The 19855-nt window shown below is 38.2% G+C and overlaps 1 protein-coding gene across 1 annotated transcript in view; it reads left to right on the forward strand.

Moving 5' to 3' along the window:
- Nucleotides 1-19105, forward strand: part of tpo (thyroid peroxidase) — a 32762-nt gene extending 13657 nt beyond the window's left edge. Inside the window, exons 8-12 of the mRNA XM_057858555.1 lie at nucleotides 1504-1762; nucleotides 7106-7276; nucleotides 14951-15188; nucleotides 17697-17905; nucleotides 18139-19105. Coding sequence (XP_057714538.1) covers nucleotides 1504-1762; nucleotides 7106-7276; nucleotides 14951-15188; nucleotides 17697-17905; nucleotides 18139-18329 — 1068 coding nt within the window. The 3' untranslated portion in view covers nucleotides 18330-19105. The remainder of the gene's footprint in view (nucleotides 1-1503; nucleotides 1763-7105; nucleotides 7277-14950; nucleotides 15189-17696; nucleotides 17906-18138) is intronic.
- The last annotated feature ends 750 nt before the right edge of the window (nucleotides 19106-19855 follow it).

Raw genomic sequence — 19855 nt, forward strand, 5'->3', positions numbered from 1 at the left:
TGTGACTGACTGAAGTTGTGGACAGGTGTCTTTTATACCGTTAATGAGTTACAACAGGTGCCATTAATACAGGTAACGAGTGGTGCCTCATTAGACCTTGTTAGAAGAAGTTAGACCTCTTTGACAGCCAGAAATGTTGCTTTTTTTGTAGGTGGCCAAATACTTATTTTCCACTCTAATTTGGATATAAATTCTTTAAAAATCAAACAATGTGATTTTCTGTTTTTTTTCTTCCACATTCTGTCTCTCAGGGTTGAGGTTTATTCATGTTGACAATTACAGGCCTCTCTAATCTTTTCAAGTAGGAGAACTTGCACAATTGGTGGTTGACTAAATACTTATTTGCCCCACTGTATACTAACAAGTTTTTGATAATAAATTGTCCAGGTACAGTGGGGTGCTGAGGGTGCTGTAGTACCCCTGGTGTTGGGGAGGAAATTTTTGGGCGGTAGATACTTTTTTGGGAGGGCCGGGTTAAGAATAAATAAATAATACATATTGAAACAATGTTGATTTAATTTTGGAAATTAAATATGTATGTTAAAAAAGTTTTTTGTTTTTTCTTAACTGTTGACAGAGGCGGTGTTAACATGGCACAAAAACGAATTTGCTATTTTTTTCTTTACAAAAGCAGTGACAGTGACATTTTCTAAAATTCAATTCGAGGTCGAAAATGAAAATGATTGTCCTTTGGTGTCTTCAAATAGGGAAGACATACTTGCATTGTAGCCATATGATTGTTGTTGCTTTTGAGCTGCCACAGTGTAGAGCGCAAGCCGCTGGTTTTGGATGGGAAAAACTAAAAAACATCCTCAGCACCCCTGTTGTGAGTGACTTCCAGCACCCAGATATAACATTTTTCTGAATGGGCAATATAGCCAGAAAATGATATCACTATATTTTGGATGAAATGGGAAGAAAACAGCTGAAAAATAACATGTGATATCTGCCAAGGCCAATTTATTTGTATGGCAAAATTGATGACAAGGTAATTCAAAGTGCTTTACATCAACAATCAGCATCAAAATCAGCAAGACACATTTAAGTAATGCAAATAAGAACACGAGACACATTAAATGAATAAGACAGTTAAAAACAATTTAAACAGGAAATTAATATTTTAATTTTTTAGCCTGTGAGGTAGGACTTTGTGATGCGTCACCAATTTCTTTTTCTCTCCAAGGAATTTTGGAAACTGTTGTGTGTACTCGTCTATTTCTCCGTACATGCGACGAATAGGCCGCCATTGCTTGTACATCGCAAAGTCTCGTTCGAAGCACGAAAAAACATCATATGAATTGGGTCAATGCAAATCTTTCATAATGGACTTTTAGCATTTGTTCTTTTTTCAAAAACATTTTTTTTTAAATAATCAAACTGTCAATCATATTGCATAAGCATCCATATCACTTACTATTTTTTAATCATTTCAAATAATGATGCTAATGGTATGCTTTCATTTTGCTTTTAAAACTAAATAACCATTTTTTGTCTTTCTCTTAGATTATAACCATGAGAGATTATCTACCAAAAATAATTGGTAAAGATTTTTTTGATGATTACATTGGACCGTATAGAGGATATGACCCAACTGTGGACCCATCTGCCTCTAATGTTTTTGCCACGGCGGCCTTCCGGTTCGGTCACGCAACTATCTCCCCAGTTGTCAGCAGACTCAATGAAAGCTACCAGGAGCATGAATATTTTCCAAACTTGATGCTGCACGAAACCTTCTTCAGTCCATGGAGAATAATTAAAGAAGGCAAGAGTTATTTCATGAAACTGTTCACAGATATTGACACTTATTTCTGTACTCTGCTGAATCGTATCATTTCCATCATAGGACATCTTCCCTATTAGAACAAAGAGAATTTTAACATTAAGTGACAAATAGGAAATTTAGTTTTTGAGCAAAGCACAAAATGAGATGATAGGATGAGTGCAGACATGCGATCAACTTTTAAGCCAAATCATGTCACATTTATTTATATAGCTCTTAATCACAATAATGGCTCAATGGGCTTAACAGTACCACAGTTAACAAAAAAAGAGACATCCCTGAGGTAAAGACTTTTTCTAAAGACAGATAGTTTTACTGTGCGCATTCCATCTAACGTCATTTTAAAAAATTCTGCCAGGTTTGACGGCTTTTTTTTCCCGCATAATATTTTTGTTTGTTAAGAACAAACAAACAACACTTTTTTGTTAGTTTCCATCTGTAATCTTGCCTTGCTTCGCAGGTTTCCACTTCCCTGTTTTTGGGTCAACGCAAGCTGTTTGACAAAACATAACAATTCCCTACAGTTGCTCGACAGCTTTTTCCATGTCACCACCAATTTTACATCCATTGATCTTAAGTAATGGGTTCTCAACTGGATTTAAGTTCAGCTCTGAATGGAGCACTGCAAAATGTTGTTTTTGTCCATTTTCTGGAGAAGTGGCATCCTCCTTTGTCTGTGCCCAAGAAAATAAACATACAGTACAAATATACAGGTAGTCCCCAGGTTACGAACGAGTTCTGTTCCTACGCTAGCGATCTAACCCAAATTTCCGCGTAAATTGGAATTAAACCTTTAAGTACCCCTAAATACCCCCTAAATCTCAAAATGACTATTCAAAAACATGCATTATACGTCATTGTACTGTCCTAAATAAGACGTTGGAGCGAAGTCCTAGCTAGACAGCGAGCTTGGCTGTAATCTTTCCCCTCTCGCCAATAATACCTGACTGTAGCCCAGAGCCAAGCGACAGATACTACAAACCATGCCTCGTACAAACCACGCGCCTACAAACTAAGCCCACATGATGCTACGGTGGTGGCGTCTAATGCGTCTCAAAGATATAAAACTGTATTTAGAACTAGAAGCAAACGACAGACTCGGCTGCATTAGTAAACAGTCGCCATCTTAAAGCAGTCGACTTCTCAGGCAGGCTCTGTTTAAGCGTACCTAAGGTGAGTTACTTTTTATTTACTTGAATCTATCTTTAAATGCTGAAACAGTTTTAACACTTTCACATGTCAAAATGAGACAGAAGGGAAATAAAGCAATTAAGCAACAACTGGAGCAATTTCAACTTTAACTTTAATGCTTGATTCACAACATTAAATTAGGTACGCCCCTGTGTCTGCAATACTCCTGTGTCTAGGTAAGTTTAGGGTAAGGAATTGGGCTAGGGCCTATTGTCCCAGAAACCCTTTGGATTTCAGATAGTAAACGAACTCTTTGCCACCGTACCGACAGCAGACGTGGTTTGGAGGGGGTGTGGTTTGTTAGAGGCATGGTTTGCAGCAGCTGTCGGTTGGCCCTGGGCTGCAGCCAGACTCTTCTTTGTGCATGTGCGCTCTTCTTTGTGTGCGCAAATACGTTCTTCGTGTGTATATGCACTCTCACTGGCGTGTGGACGTATTACCTGCTCTACGCTTCCTGCGCCAAAAAATAGAACATGCATCACAAAAAAAACGTTAACATTATAATCAAATCCACATTTCGCCAAACGGCAGAACAGTCATGTTAATAAAATGAAGTAAAAAATAAGATACTGTGAGGTACAAGGTACTGTTTAAGCGACTTTAAGAAAAAAAATGACTGGAGACAAATTGATGGCCAAGACTCCGGCGTCGTAAAGTCTAAATTTTTATGTACTTCCTCAATCTACCGTAATTTCTGGACTATTGGGCACCCCTGATTACAAGCCTCACCCAGTACATTTTTAAAGGAAAAACCATTTTCTACATACATAAGCCTCTCCTGCCTATAAGCCGCGTGTGCCCACTTAGTAACAAGAGACATTGACAAAGAAATACAGTTTTCAAAATTTTAATAACACACCTTAACTTTTCGTTCCAAACAGCGCCGGCAAACACGGCAGTTATATAGCAGCGGCACGGAAGTTACATAGCATCAGCCTGGCGGTGCAGCACTGATTGTGCTGGTTAACAAAAACATAAAAGTCTTTGTTAGCAATCTTCATCTTCCTCCTGTGCATTCAAACCATGGAAGTCTTCACCCTCAGTGTTGGATATGAAGATGCTGAGATGTACTTCGTCACGCACCCACTCAGTCTTTCCTTCGCTGTCGCCTTCAATGTCTCCCATAATGAGCCAAATTCACTCCGAGCCTGTGCCGTCCTCCTCATCATGCAGCAGACTGGCCCCCCGAAACCCGTTGGTGATGGCAGACTCTTTCACAGCGCTTCACGCTGCCAGGCTCCCCCGGCAAACCTGTGCAAAAGCTGCTCATCGCATGCGGCGAGTCTTGGCAAACGATCTCTCGCCGCTCGTCATTAAAGCTTCCCATACAACTCGGATGGCCATTTTAATTTCTTCTAGTATTGTCCATGATGCAGGTCTGCCAATTCTACTCATGCACAAAGACGAGGGTCCGCCACCTCTATTCATGCACAAGGCACAAAGTTAAACTACCGGTAATAGTGCAAACTAGCGGTTTCCTCGACACATATATTCCACGTGTCTCACTCCCACCTTCCATGCTTGAGCGCCCCTGGCGGCCGTCAGAAAAATACACAAATTGGCCGCATCATTGCACACGCCGCAGGACCCAAAATGAGGGGAAAAAGTAGCGGCTTGTAGTCCGGAAATTACGGTAAGTACATTTAAGGCCGAGACTTGAGTGGAACAGCACTTCTTTATTCAGTGTGCTTCTCATCACATGTGCACACGACTCATCAGAGTGTTTCCTTTGCACTGTAATACCACTCCCACAGGGAGTGCACAACTATGGCAACAGCAGTGTGACATAAATATGTTACATCTCCTCCCCCCTTACATAACATGTCCCAGAAATAAACACAAAAGAACCTCCTGCCTTTCCAATCTTACTTATTACTTACAAATCCAATCTAGCAGCTGGTCGCCTGTCAAGTGCAGGATAACGACGTTCAACAGTCACTTCAGATTTTTCACTTCTGGAAACAGGTTCCGATACCGTTGCAGGTTCCATTTGTGCACTGTTTGAATTAAGTAGATTTAAGGCCGAGACTTGAGTGGGACACTTCTGTATTCAGTGCGCTTCTTATCACATGTGCACACGACTCATCGGAGAGTTTCCTTTTTACTGTAATACCCCACCCACAGGGAGCGCATACCACCCCTACAGGGAGTGCACAACTATGGCAACAGCAGTGTGACATAAGTACGTTACAGAAATTACGGAAGTCGGGTACATCGTAACCCGGAGACTACCTGTGTATATATGAATTGTGATACCTTCATTTCTATGGAGGTAGATTTGTGTCTTTATTATTCAATCAAAAAAAAAAAAAAAAGTTTCTTCAATCAAAATATATATTTTCAATCGAAGAAAAAGTCACTTCAAAAAACATATGTTTGAAAGCAAAAATAAATTTGAAACTCAAAAAAATGTATTTGAAAACTATTTTTCTTTGATTTAAAATTTTTTTTTTGATTAAATATTTTTTTGATTGAAACAACTTTTTTGATTGAAGTAATGTAATTTTGCATTGCGACCACATTTTGGCTAGGACATTTTTGTCTGTATTATTCAATCAAAAAATAAGTTGCTTCAAACAAAAAAATATACATTTCCAAAAGAAAAATCACTTTAATCAAAAATTTAAAAAATTCAATCGTAGAAAAAAAGGTTTGAATGTGAAAAAATATTTGCGACTCAGAGGCTTGGACTCGAGCAGTGTCCGATGACTGAATGGAGCCCTGGTAGCCATTATTCTTGCTTAATGCTTTTATGCCATTGGCGTAGTCACCTGCCACTCAAACATGTCGGACGTCGCGTTGAACTTGGATCTTTGTGTCAAAATGATTCAATCGAAAATTCCACTTAAAAAAAAGTGCGTTCAAAAATTTTCCACTTTAAATAAAAAATAAAAAAAAACTTTAAAAAAAAAAAAAAAAAAAAAAAAAAAAAAAAAAAAGAGTTTAAAACTTTTTGCTTTTCAAAAAAAAAAAAAAAAAAGCGACACTTCAATGAAGAATACCGGTATATATATATTTCAAATAAAAAAAATATTTTCCAAAAAAAAATTTTTTTTTTGCAAATGATTTTTTTCCTTTGATTAAAAATATTTTTTTTTGATTGAAGCAACTTTAATTGGGATTGAATAGACACAAATGTCCTACCCATAATATGGCTCAAACACAAAAAGGATTGCTTCGATCAAAGAAAACAATTTCAATGAAAAATGAACTGTTCAAATGCGAATTTTTGAGTCTCGAATAGTTTTTCACATTCAAACCTTTTTTTCTACAATTGATTTTTTTTTTTTTTTTTGATTGAAGTGATTTTTCTTTTGAAAATATATATATTTTTTGTTTGAAGCAAGTTATTTTTTGATTGAATAATAAAGACACAAATGTCCTAGCCAAAATGTGGTCCAAACGCAAAATTACATTACTTCAATCAAAAAAGTTGTTTCAATAAAAAAAAAAACTTGACTTAAGTAAAAAAAAAAAAATCATTTAAAGAAAAATAGTTTTCAAATACATTTTTTTGAGTTTCAAATTTATTTTTGCATTCAAACACATTTTTTTTGATTGAAGTCACCTTTTCTTCGATTGAAAATATATATTTTGATTGAAGCAACTTTTTATTTGATTGAAGCAACTTTTTTTTTTGATCGAATAATAAAGACAGAAATCTACCTCCATACACTTCTGCCCTCTGGAGATTTTTTTAACTGAAAACTACACCAGATTTTTCGGACTACGGGTCACACTTGAGTACAAGTCGCACTAGCCAAAGATTGCACAATAAAGAGGGAAAAAAATAGAAGTCGCATTGGCATATAAATCGCATTTTTTTGGGGGTGGGGGGGGTTATTCAGTACAAACCAAAATTCAAACAATACACTGTATGTTATAGTGATAATAGTAAAAAGAAGAAAAAAACAGGCTAAATAGGCAGCTGGCAACATATTATATTAACAGGTTTTCGGATAACTATAGCCTAAAGAACAGGCTGTTAAAAAACAACAACAACAATGACAACAAAAAATTAAACCCGAGTATAAGTCGCAGGCCAGGCAAACTATAAAAATTAGTCCGACTTATTTTCTGGCGTGTAAGCTGTATATGTATACAAATATTCTTTTTTCAAAATTTTATTTTTAGGTGGGATAGACCCAATCCTGAGAGGTGCAATTGGAACAGAAGCAGCATCTCTTCATTCAAACAAACTGCTGGCAGATGAGCTGACAGAGAGGCTGGTTGTTTTAGCTATTCCACAACAGATGGACCTGGCTTCACTAAACCTGCAGAGAGGACGAGATCATGGTCTCCCAGGTTTGTCTCTAGGTGGAAAACTAATAACATGTTACCTTTAGCATTGTTACTGTAGATTGCTATATTTCTGAATAGGCACAACTGCAGCATTCACTCAATGATCCCATTAATCCAGAAAAACCCAGTTTTGTAGTCAAAAACAAGACAATGTCAATTTCTACTTTCTAGGTTAAACTGGCCTAATCTTTTTAGATTCGGCAGGATGGGTTTAACGAATTAAAATTTACAATCATACGTACGCCAACGTTTCAGATTTCAATTCAGATAATGCACTATTGATACAGTGCCTTGCAAAAGTATTCGGCTCCCTTGAATCTTGCAACATTTCGCCACATTTCAGGCTTCAAACATAAAGATATGAAATTTAATTTTTTTGTCAAGAATCAACAACAAGTGGGACACAATCGTGAAGTGGAACAACATTTATTGGATAGTTTAAACTTTTTTAACAAATAAAAAACTGAAAAGTGGGGCGTGCAATATTATTCGGCCCCTTTACTTTCAGTGCAGCAAACTCACTCCAGAAGTTCAGTGAGGATCTCAGAATGATCCAATGTTGTCCTAAATGGCCGATGATGATAAACAGAATCCACCTGTGTGTAATCAAGTCTCCGTATAAATGCACCTGCTCTGTGATAGTCTCAGGGTTCTGTTTAAAGGGCAGAGAGCATTATGAAAACCAAGGAACACACCAGGCAGGTCCGAGATACTGTTGTGGAGAAGTTTAAAGCCGGATTTGGATACAAAAAGATTTCCCAAGCTTTAAACATCTCAAGGAGCACTGTGCAAGCCATCATATTGAAATGGAAGGAGCATCAGACCACTGCAAATCTACCAAGACCCGGCCATCCTTCCAAACTTTCTTCTCAAACAAGGAGAAAACTGATCAGAGATGCAGCCAAGAGGCTCATGACCACTCTGGATGAACTGAAGAGATCTACAGCTGAGGTGGGAGAGTCTGTCCATAGGACAACAATCAGTCGTACACTGCACAAATCTGGCCTTTATGGAAGAGTGGCAAGAAGAAAGCCATTTCTCAAAGATATCCATAAAAAGTCCCCTTTAAAGTTTGCCACAAGCCACCTGGGAGACACACCAAACATGTGGAAGAAGGTGCTCTGGTCAGATGAAACCAAAATTGAACTTTTTGGCCACAATGCAAAACGATATGTTTGGCGTAAAAGCAACACAGCTCATCACCCTGAATACACCATCCCCACTGTCAAACATGGTGGTGGCAGCATCATGGTTTGGGCCTGCTTTTCTTCAGCAGGGACAGGGAAGATGGTTAAAATTGACGGGAAGATGGATGCAGCCAAATACAGGAACATTCTGGAAGAAAACCTGTTGGTATCTGCACAAGACCTGAGACTGGGACGGAGATTTATCTTCCAACAGGACAATGATCCAAAACATAAAGCCAAGTCTACAATGGAATGGTTCAAAAATAAACGTATCCAGGTGTTAGAATGGCCAAGTCAAAGTCCAGACCTGAATCCAATGGAGAATCTGTGGAAAGAGCTGAAGACTGCTGTTCACAAACACTCTCCATCCAACCTCACTGAGCTCGAGCTGTTTTGCAAGGAAGAATGGGCAAGAATGTCAGTCTCTCGATGTGCAAAACTGATAGAAACATACCCCAAGCGACTTGCAGAATAATATTGCACGCCCCACTTTTCACTTTTTTATTTGTTAAAAAAGTTTAAATTATCCAATAAATGTTGTTCCACTTCACGATTGTGTCCCACTTGTTGTTGATTCTTGACAAAAAATTAAAATTTTATATCTTTATGTTTGAAGCCTGAAATGTGGCGAAAGGTTGCAAGGTTCAAGGGGGCCGAATACTTTTGCAAGGCACTGTATGCATTTTTCAATGTGTTTCTTATCGGTAGTCATTGTCTAATCACAAAAATGCTGGTAAATTCTAATTCCATCAAAATACTGAGATGCCTGTCCTAAGCACAAATGCCAAGCAAATAAACATGTTGAGGAAGTTAATTGCAGTTAATACGAGTGTTGCTCGGTGTCGCCAACGATACGGCAATAAAATAAATGAAAAAAGAAACGCACAACCATCTCTAAGGTTTACAGAGAATGGTCTGAAAAAGAAAAAATATCCAGTGAGCGGCAGTTCTGTGGGCGGAAATGCCTTGTTGATGCCAGAGGTCAGAGGAGAATGGCCAGACTAGTTTGAGCTGATAGAAAGGCAACAGTGCCTCAAATAACCACCCGTTACAACCAAGGTAGGCAGAAGAGCATCTCTGTACGCACAGTATGTCGAACTTTGAGGCAGATGGGTTACAGCAGCAGAAGACCACGCCGGGTGCCACTCCTTTCAGCTAAGAACAGGAAACTGAGGCTACAATTTGCACAAGCTCATCGAAATTGGACAATAGAAGATTGGAAAAACGTTGCCTTGTCTGATGTGTCTTGATTCCTGCTGCGACATTCGGATGGTAGGGTCAGAATTTGGCGTCAACAACATGAAAGCATGGATCCATCCTGCCTTGTATCAACGGTTCAGGCTGGTGGTGGTGGTGTAATGGTGTGGGGAATGTTTTCTTGCCACTCTTTGGGCCCCTTGGTACCAATTGAGCATCGTTGGAACGCCACAGTCTACCGGAGTATTGTTGCTGACCATGTCCATTCCTTTATGACCACAATGTACCCAACTTCTGATGGCTACTTTCAGCAGGATAATGCGCCATGTCATAAAGCTGGAATCATCTCAGACTGGTTTCTTGAACATGACAATGAGTTCACTGTACTTAAATGGCCTCCACAGTCACCAGATCTAAATCCGATAGAGCATCTTTGGGATGTGGTGGAACGGGAGATTCGCATCATGGATGTGCAGCCGACATATCTGCACTAACTGTGTGATCTCATCATGTCAATATGGACCAAACTCTCTGAGGAATGCTTCCAGCACCTTGTTGAATCTATGCCACGAAGAATTGAGGCAGTTCTGAAGGCAAAAGCGGGTCCAACCCGTTACTAGCATGGTGTACCTAATAAAGTGGCGGGTGAGTGTATATTCACTGGTATTGGTGAGTACTAAGAAATAAGGATCAAGATCTAGTTTCCAACCACTGGTCGCCTTTCCAAAAATGGCAGCTAGCTTCGTACAAGTCTATAAAAAATGTAGTGCTCGTCTCCCTAATGTGACTTGCCACCCTCCCAGTTCAAATAGATTGGACATCTACTTGTGATAAACTTATTTAGAGAGTTTTTAAAAGCCACATGATGATACGTATCAAATTTAAAATGTTAGTATTGTGACAACAGTAGAACTCACTTTCCATACTGTGTCAAGGGTAGGTGACTATCCAGATAACAGAATATAACTGGAGTGGACATACAGTAGGCCAGATGTACTGCAAATTTCGGCCCAACTTCCTAAAACGGATCTGCCCCTGTGTCTTTTTGAACAATGGCCCAAACTCAGTAAGGAGTCACTTGCCAGATCAGCAACCAGTTTTGGCCCAGAACTGGTCCAAAGTATCAGGCACAATATTAATGTATGGCCCAGATATGGCACACATGTTACCAATCTGAGCCAGATTTGTATCAAAACCATTTTTAGTATTACATTTGGGGTCCATTTTGTTCAATGTATCATACAGAAATGTGTTTATATTTCATATTAAATTTGTCTTTTAAAAGCAATAATGACACTTTTTTTCATGCCATTTATTAATGTTAACATATGAATGCAACATACAACAACATAATACAACATTTTTACGAAATATTTTTATTGGAACAAGCAACTCCACATTTAAGATGACCCATTTTTAGACTGTAAACAACATATTGTATTTGTTAAGGTTCTGTGGTAAAGGGGGACCTAATTCATTGATGTTGAGAGGGAGTGGTAGATAGTAGAGATGGGACGCTCGAGCCTTCCTGCTCGAATCTGATTCGAGCAAATGAAGTAGAGGCGTGTCAGAGCAGTGTTCCGAAAACGGCGTCGAGCAAGCCAAAAATCACGTGACCACTGCTGACGAGGCCTCGAATGTCACAGATGTGTATGCGAGTCACACTGTTTCTACAGGAAAATAAAAACTTGATGGGAGTCCGCCTGCTCAATCGGTGGGAACGCAGTAAAAAGTGGCAGAATAATGCAGTTATTCGGCGGTTTTTTGAGAGGAATTTTCGCGAGTGCTACAAACATTTGCTCATTTTCAAGTCAGGAGTGGGAATATCATTATCACTTAAATTTCATTAAATTCATTCACATTGTTATACACTAGATAGTGGCATACGTTTATTTAGAATAGATACAAATACGACCCCCCCAGAAATGATACTTAATTAAATAAAATATTTCACAAACCTTTCCTTACTTTTATTTGGCTCAATTATTTCCTTTTTATGATTTTTGAAATCCTTATAGTATGCAATAAATAATATCCCTGTTCCCAAGCACTGTGCTTACTGTACTGTAATATTCACAAAAAACTAACAATACAGAGTTACTCCCCGACATCTAGGACGAGCCACTTACAAGACTAGCACTGTCGTGTATTACAAATACTGCTTTGAACACGTCTTCACAGACAAAGCAATGACACGGGCTTAAAAAGGTCAACTTTAATTGTGTAAATCACTCATGACGACACGATCTCACAGTTGAACTAGACGACATCCACTTAATTCTATTGAAGATATATAATCAGGGGTGCACATAAGTGGTCCGCATGCGCGCATGCGTACTGGACGCAGACAAATGCGTTGGCCCTCAACGGCTTCAATACGCTTTTGCGTACCGATGGCTGACCACTGTATTTGCGGCGGACACGAGAAAATCTATTCTCAAAATGTCAAAGAGGCAGGTCCCACTGAATAATTATTTCCGTGTTCCCCCACTCCCGTCAAAAGACAGACAGACGACCAGTGTTGTTAATAACGGCGTTAGAATATAACGGCGTTACTAACGGCGTTATTTTTTTCAGTAATGAGTAATCTAATTAATTGCTTTTCTTATCTTGGCAACGCCGTTACCGTTACTGAGGCGGGAAAGGCGTGCGTTACTATGCGTTACTAAATTGGTTGATAAAAAAAGTCAGAGAAACGGACTCACGGAGACGAGAGAGCAGAGCAGGAGTGGGGAAGACGCCGTTGCAACCGCGATGCTAGGTGGCTCCAATAATACCTGACTGTAGCCACAGCCGACAAACTACGCCCACATGACACGGTAGATATCATATTATAGAACTAGATGCAATTGACAGACACAGCTGCATTGGCAACATGTTTTAATGACTACATGCGTTAGTAAACAGCCGCCATCTTGAAGCAGTAGACCTCTCAGGAAGGCTCTGATGTAGAGATCCTTCATAGCGAACCTAAGTAACTTTTTTTTTTTTTAATCTAAAATGCTCCTAAATCGGCAAAATCTTAACTTAAATCTTTAAATGATGAAACAGTTTTAAAACTTACACATGTTTAAAGTAGACAGAATGGAACTAATGAAATAACAGGAGCAATTTTAACAACTTTAACGGTTGATTCACAACTTTAAATGACTTCCACACATAGCAAAGGTTACTATCTAGTTATCGCAATACCCTTGTGTCTAGTTAAGTGGAGGGTAAAGAATTGGGCTAGGGCCAATTGTCCCCCAAACCCTTTAAACTTCACATTGCGTGACCGGTTTTTGTTTTTTGTTTTTTTGAGAAAAAAAAAAATACCACTAGTTACTTTTCCAAGTAACTAATTACTCTTACATTCAGGTAACCGAGTTACTAACGCAATTACTTTTTGGGAGAAGTACTTTGTAACTGTAATTAATTACTTTTTTTAAAGTAAAATTAACAACACTGCAGACGACAGAGACGTCACCAGAGCTACCGAAAAAAAGGACTTTTGCTGAAAAGTGGCTGCAGGAGGTACCATGGCTAGAAGCAAATGATGCTCTCATGGAAATGTGGTGCTAAACTTGCCGCGAGAATCTCAATGTCGCTGATAAGAGCAGTGCATCATATGTAGGGTCAAAGAATTTCAGCCACCCAAACTTTGAAAATCACGAAAAAAACAGAACATGATGGCAATTAAGCAAAGTATCGATGCCAGACAGGACCCTACTCGCCCTATGGACAAGTGGCGGAATAAAATTAATAAAGAACAGCGCCATGCACTGACAAACGTGTTTTTGATCGCATTTCACAAAGCTAAACATGCACGTTCAATGAGCTCTTAAGAGGTGGACATCCCACTTTTACAAAGGCTTAGAGTTAATGTGGGAGGCAAAAAAAATATGTGTACCCCTGTATATGTCTTTACATTTCACTTCAGAGTAATGGCAATTTTGTTGTGCCAGTTGATGTTAATCAAGTGTTAATTGTTAATAAAATTAATTTAAGGTAATTGGCTCCAAGTAAAGCTTGTCATAATTTTATCGTATCAGGCGGGTCGGCTCTGAAGCTCAATGAGGACCAAGTCGCATCTCCAGGTCCTCCTCTGAGAACCTGGGCAAAAAAATTATGTGCACCCCTGTATACAATGCTGAGGCAATTTGACAACTTTAGTTTTAAAAAGAAACGTGCACGGTTTATCCAGTAGATGGAGCGCTTGCAGTGTGTCAAGCACCTCGAAATAGTGATTCAATTTAGGGCAATTGTCTCAAAAGTGGTTCATTGTTTAGGAAAGCCTCGGTTTTTCCATCCCTAGAAGATTGTGTCCTATCCGAAAAATCCAGTGGGCAGTTTGGTGATCGAACAGGTGAACGGGAAGGCAGGCATTTTGTCAGGCAAGCAGTACAGGATCTAGGGCGGAAACCACAAAAATGAGCTCAGTACCAGGATCACAAGGTTCTTTGTTAGCTGAAAGTCACATACCTGTAGGTGAGTTGTTGATTTGCCGATGATGTGAGGCCCAGGACCGGTTTAAGTAAGCTGCTGACGATGATCAGCGGCACCTGGACCCAGGCTCACCCATCTGTGCAATCAAGGCGACAATTAAGGCAAAGTGACACAAATACACAAACACAAGGAGGAGGAGCTCAGTTTGAATAATGGTATTCAAACATTGAAACATTTACAGCAACACAAAGTAAATGCACTCCCTCGATATTTTGTTATGCAACAAATTTTGAATTACTTGCAGACATGTCAAATCACTTATGTACACCGGCCATTTTATTAACTTTCGATTGAACAAATTGTTTAGCAGTCAAGCAGTGACTTCAAATTATTACTTTGAATAAAGCACTTACCATACAAATTTGTCGTCCGCTGATGTGTCGTGACTCCTGCGTGCTCTTCTGTTTAGTTGCCTTTCAGGTGCCCGCTGACAATGGCGTCACATATCAACCGTTAAATTTTAGAATTTGAGTGCATCCGGTCTGCCCGGTCCATCCCGGAACAGTGCATAAACTATCATTTGAACTGTCATTGTGCTGATCCGGGCCGCATCTGGCCCAACGATGTTAAGCGAGAGTTTGAGCGCATCCGATCTGCATGGTCTGCCCAGGAACAGTGCGTAACATATCATTTGGACTGTCATAGTGCTGATCTGGGCCGCATCTGGCGCATTGACGTTAAGCGGGTGTGATTGCTATGCGGATCTGGCGAGCTCAGGCCGGGTCCAGCACGCAGTCGTCTGCTATTGGGGTATGGAGCCTTTAATAAAATATACATATTGAGAGGATATTTGCCATTTACTTTTCAGGATACAACGATTGGAGAGATTTGTGTCGAATGGAGCGCATCAAAACACTAGAAGACTTGAAACAAGTTGTAAGTAATGCCAGTGTTGCTGAAAAGATACTTCAACTTTACAAACATCCTGATAACATTGACGTATGGCTCGGAGGACTTGTTGAGACGTTCCTTCCAGGCTCAAGAACTGGTCCTGTGTTTGCATGTTTGATCGCAAAGCAGATGAAAGCACTTCGAGACGGTGACAGGTGAGATTGATTTGAGGAAATTTACAAAATTGGCATCACCAAAGAAAGAAATAATTACTGTTTGTGAAAAGAGGAGAGTCAAGGACACTGTTCTATTTGTGTTGATACCATATTTTTGTTCCATGTCAATCACTTTATAAACACAAAAAGGTTCAAGATGCAGCTGACTTTATGCGCTTTATCAATCCTCAGTCTGATCCCTTTTCAGGCTTACTTTAACCCCTTGATATCTGAAATTTACATTGGAAAAATATACATAAAGTATTGGAGAATACGTAAGTACATAAAATTAGTATGATTTAAAAAAACACAAAATATAGTAAATCAAATTGAAAAATATAACTATAAATTATAAGTCCTAACATAAAAAAATCCTAAAAATATTAGAGAATATTAGACATAAAAGTAAAATTAGAAAATAATAAAAAAATATATGTTTAGAATTAGAAAATTACAAACGAATCAAAAATGAATTTCATCATTTAAAAAAAGAAATTTGCAATGAATTTAGCAATACATTAATCCTTCCAATTCATTACTGTATTTACATTTCCCCCCCCAATTTTTTTTCTATGATTTGTTTTTAAAAAATATATATTGTATATAATATATAATAGAATGGCGTCACGGTGGCTGAGTGGTTAGCACGTCTGCCTCACAGTTCTGAGATCAAGGGTTCAATCCCGGGCTTCGGCCTTCCTGTGTGGAGTTTGCATGTTCTCCCCGTGCCTGCGTGGGTTTCCTCCGGGAACTCCGGTTTCCTCCCACATCCCAAAAACATGCATGGTAGGCTGATTGAACACTAATTGTCCGTAGGTGTGAGTGTGTGCGTGAATGGTTGTGTGTCTCCTTGTGCCCTGCGATTGGCTGGCAACCAATTCAGGGTGTCCCCTGCCTACTGCCCGAAGTTAGCTGGGATAGGCTCCAGCACCTCCGCGACCCTCGTGAGGAATAAGCGGCATGGAAAATGAATGAATGAATATAATAGAATACCACTGTATATATATATGGCGGAAAACACTTAGATGACAGTGAATGGCCACAGCGGGATTTTGGGGGGATTTTATGGGTGAAACATGGTAATATAACAAGGGTTGTGATGCAGAAATCGCAGACATCAAGGAGTTTTCGAGATGTTCTTTTTCATATATTTACCCTTTTAAACTTTTTTTTTTTTTTCAATATTTCTTTTTTAGGATCGATTATTTATCATCTAACATATTGGGGAAAATGCGACAGTAACAAAAAAATTCAATTAATGGATAGTTACGAGGTAGATATCCGTGACTTTACAGACGCCATTTTCATTGTGACGTAATTTGTTTAAAAGTTTAAAATATGCGAGTGAATAATTTTTTTTTTTTTTTTTTTTTTAAACAAAATACTAGACATCAATGATTCTAAGCTAAAAATGACAGACATTTTGATTAATAAATATAATTACTTACCTTCTTTTTATGGCTGGGTTGAAACAAAGGTGGTTGCATATAGACATATTCTTCTATCAAACACAGCAGTTCTTTTGGCTTAAAATACAGCAGTTTATATTAAAGAGGAGTGCAAGAGCGGAAACTGCTTTTTCAGTCTTATCTGTGTTTTCCATACATACATATATATATTCTATTTCTTCAATTAATTCCTTCATCTTCTGTTCATCTTATCCTCTTGAGGGTCGCAGGGTTGCTGGAGAACATCCAAGCTAACTATAGGCAGTAGGCGGAGTACACCCTAAATTTGGCATACACGTCCATGCCATTGACTGCTATGCACGTCCAAATTTCCCATTCATTATGAATGGCAGAGAAACTTGTGGTTTTGATTTTTGACCATACACTCACCATTACATCACATAGACATTCAACTGGCACCCAAGTAAGGCCATGCCATTGACGGTTATGCACGTCCAAATTTTCCATTCATTTCTATATCCAAAAACGTGAGGTTGCAATTTTTGACCATGCACTTACCATTACAGCGCATTGACATTCAACTGACACCCAAGTAAAGCCACGCCACTGACGGCTATGCACGTCGAAATTTCCCATTCATTTTGAATGGCACATAAACGTGTGGTTTACCAAAAAAATTACCATACCAAAAAATGCCACATACCAAATAAAAATGCCACATACCAAAATATATTTTTCCAAATACCAAAAAAAAAAAAAAAAAAAAAAAAGCCCACATGCAAAAGCCATTTTGCCATATACTAAATACCACTTTATGTTCTCGGCCCTGCTGCTAAATTGGTTCCCCAGCCAATTGCATTATTTCTCTCTATTTAATTTTCTTTTCTTTTAAAATACTTTTGTAATTCAAGATTTTCCAATTTACTTGTTTTATTTTTAATTGAATTTTCTATATTATAATTTTCTATTATCATTATTTTCAGGTACTTACAGTATGTATTCCCTCAATATTTTTTGATGAACATTATATTTGTTCAATGTAAATTTCGGCATCAAATAGCAAGTATTGACTACGGCCATTTATGTCTTCTAATTCAAGGTTTTGGTGGGAGGCAGATGGTATGTTCAGCCAACGACAGCGGGATGAACTGGAAAAAGTTTCACTTTCTAAGATTATCTGTGACAATACTGACATCACAGAAGTCCCACTAGATGCCTTCGTTTTTGAGAAGTACCCCTCATCTTACGTCTCATGTAACACTTTAATGGCAATTAATTTGGAGGCATGGAGAGAGGAAAAAAGTGAAGGTACATATGCTGATCAATATTCTACATCTGATTGTTGTTAAGCATTAAGTTAGTATTGTAACATTATTTCTATTTGTATGTGAAATACAAAATGCCAGATCTTTGATGATCTGCCTTTGCACTTTTTGCTTATGCAACCTTGCTGTATGTTAGTATTAAAATTGGGATTTATATCATTGTTCAGAATTCAATGTCTTGTGTATTAGCATGGTTTTTCATCATCAATTTTTCAGATTTAAAACATTGCGGCTCTCCGTCACAGATAGAGAATGGTGATTATGTACTTTTGTCACTACCTTCCAAACTGGTGGCCCTGTACTCCTGTTACCATGGCTTTAAGTTAGAGGGTGATGCCACGATTGATTGTGAAGGACATCAATGGAGCAACAAATTTCCAAATTGCAAATATAATGGCAATATTTAGGGAAACGTGAGTGTGGAGTATGTCTTCTTGCAGGTGTTCCCCCCCATACACAGCATGTACTTACACATTTACTGTATGCTCTACATTGACTAAAGCTTTGCAGCCATCTGCTGGTAAAAATAGAGTAATGAAAAGTGGTGAATTCATATGTGAATGCGTATCCTTAACTTTTCAAATTGTCCCTAATAACCATGCATATAAAATACACAACTCAGCTTGACTTGTAATAACCATGCAATTTAATTTCCTAGAAAATGCTTCAAAGGGTGGAGATAATGGAGCAGACATACACAACAAAGGAAATAATGCTATCCTCCTTCATTACAGTATACTATGCAGAAAATAACTTTTCAAAACTGGATGCAATTTTTTAATGTATAAATTAAAACGAGTGGCTTATTAATAAGCAAGAAAGTCACACAAAGGAAATATGTTTTCTGTTGAAAATGTCGCTGTTGTTGACTGTATGATATTTGTTTGCCAAGAAGTTGAAACCTCTCAAGAGATAACGCTCCATATTTTTTATTTTGTAATGTATTGTATCGTATTGTATGATATTAAATTGTAATGGACTTTGCCTGCAGTTGGATGCTGTAGAGCTAATCAATTTAAGACTAACGATGAAAACTTGGGACCGTGAAGATGATTGTACATGTTTTGTTAGTTTGATGACAAGAAAAAAAAAACACAAATATATACGTGAATATATACGTATATAAAGGCCCAAAAGAGGTAGTCTTTCCAGTTTGTTGCACAGCTAAATTACAAAAAGTATACCTGAGTACACATACAATATGTACCAAATGAGATGTACAGGAAATGTGTAAAAGTAAATAAAATCTACTTATTCAGTGACTTTCATTCATTAATTTAATTTTTACAATTAATGGTGTGTAATGGAAATATGGAATCGAGTCTGTATATCATGTCTCTATTTTGCAAAGTCACATATGTTGGATCATCTCTGTGTAGTTTGGATGCTCTCACGTTTTTTTGTTTTTTTTTAAAGGGACTTTGTTTTTCTTCCTCAGTAACTTAATTGAAGACTATGTTACGCAGAAGAACAATGCGTCTATTTTACAGACAGGTCTATAAAATATTGAGACTGTTTTGACTCTAAGCACCAAAATGAGCAAGATGTGCATTAACTGCAGACATTTACATGCAAATGGGAAGAACAGTTTAGGAATTACAGTGTAAAATTTGTACGTAGCCTTCTATTATTTAGCAGCATAAAAACACAAGTATCAATATGCAACACTTTATTTTTGGTAAATATCTGCAAGGGCTGCAAGTACAACACCCTAAAATATGACAATTTCCCAACACCGGTGTACTATTTTTAGAACAGGCTCCATTTCAGTAAACTAGACTACGACCATAAAAGCAAATACGGACTGGAAATGTTTTTGTTGTGGTTGTACAGTTGTGGTCAAAAGTTTGCATACACTTGTGAAGAACATAATGTCATGGCTCTCTTGAGTTTCCAGTTATTTCTACAACTCTGATTTTTCTCCGATAGAGTG

Source organism: Corythoichthys intestinalis, chromosome 15, assembly GCF_030265065.1.
Source record: "Corythoichthys intestinalis isolate RoL2023-P3 chromosome 15, ASM3026506v1, whole genome shotgun sequence".
Taxonomy (NCBI): Eukaryota; Metazoa; Chordata; class Actinopteri; order Syngnathiformes; family Syngnathidae; genus Corythoichthys; species Corythoichthys intestinalis.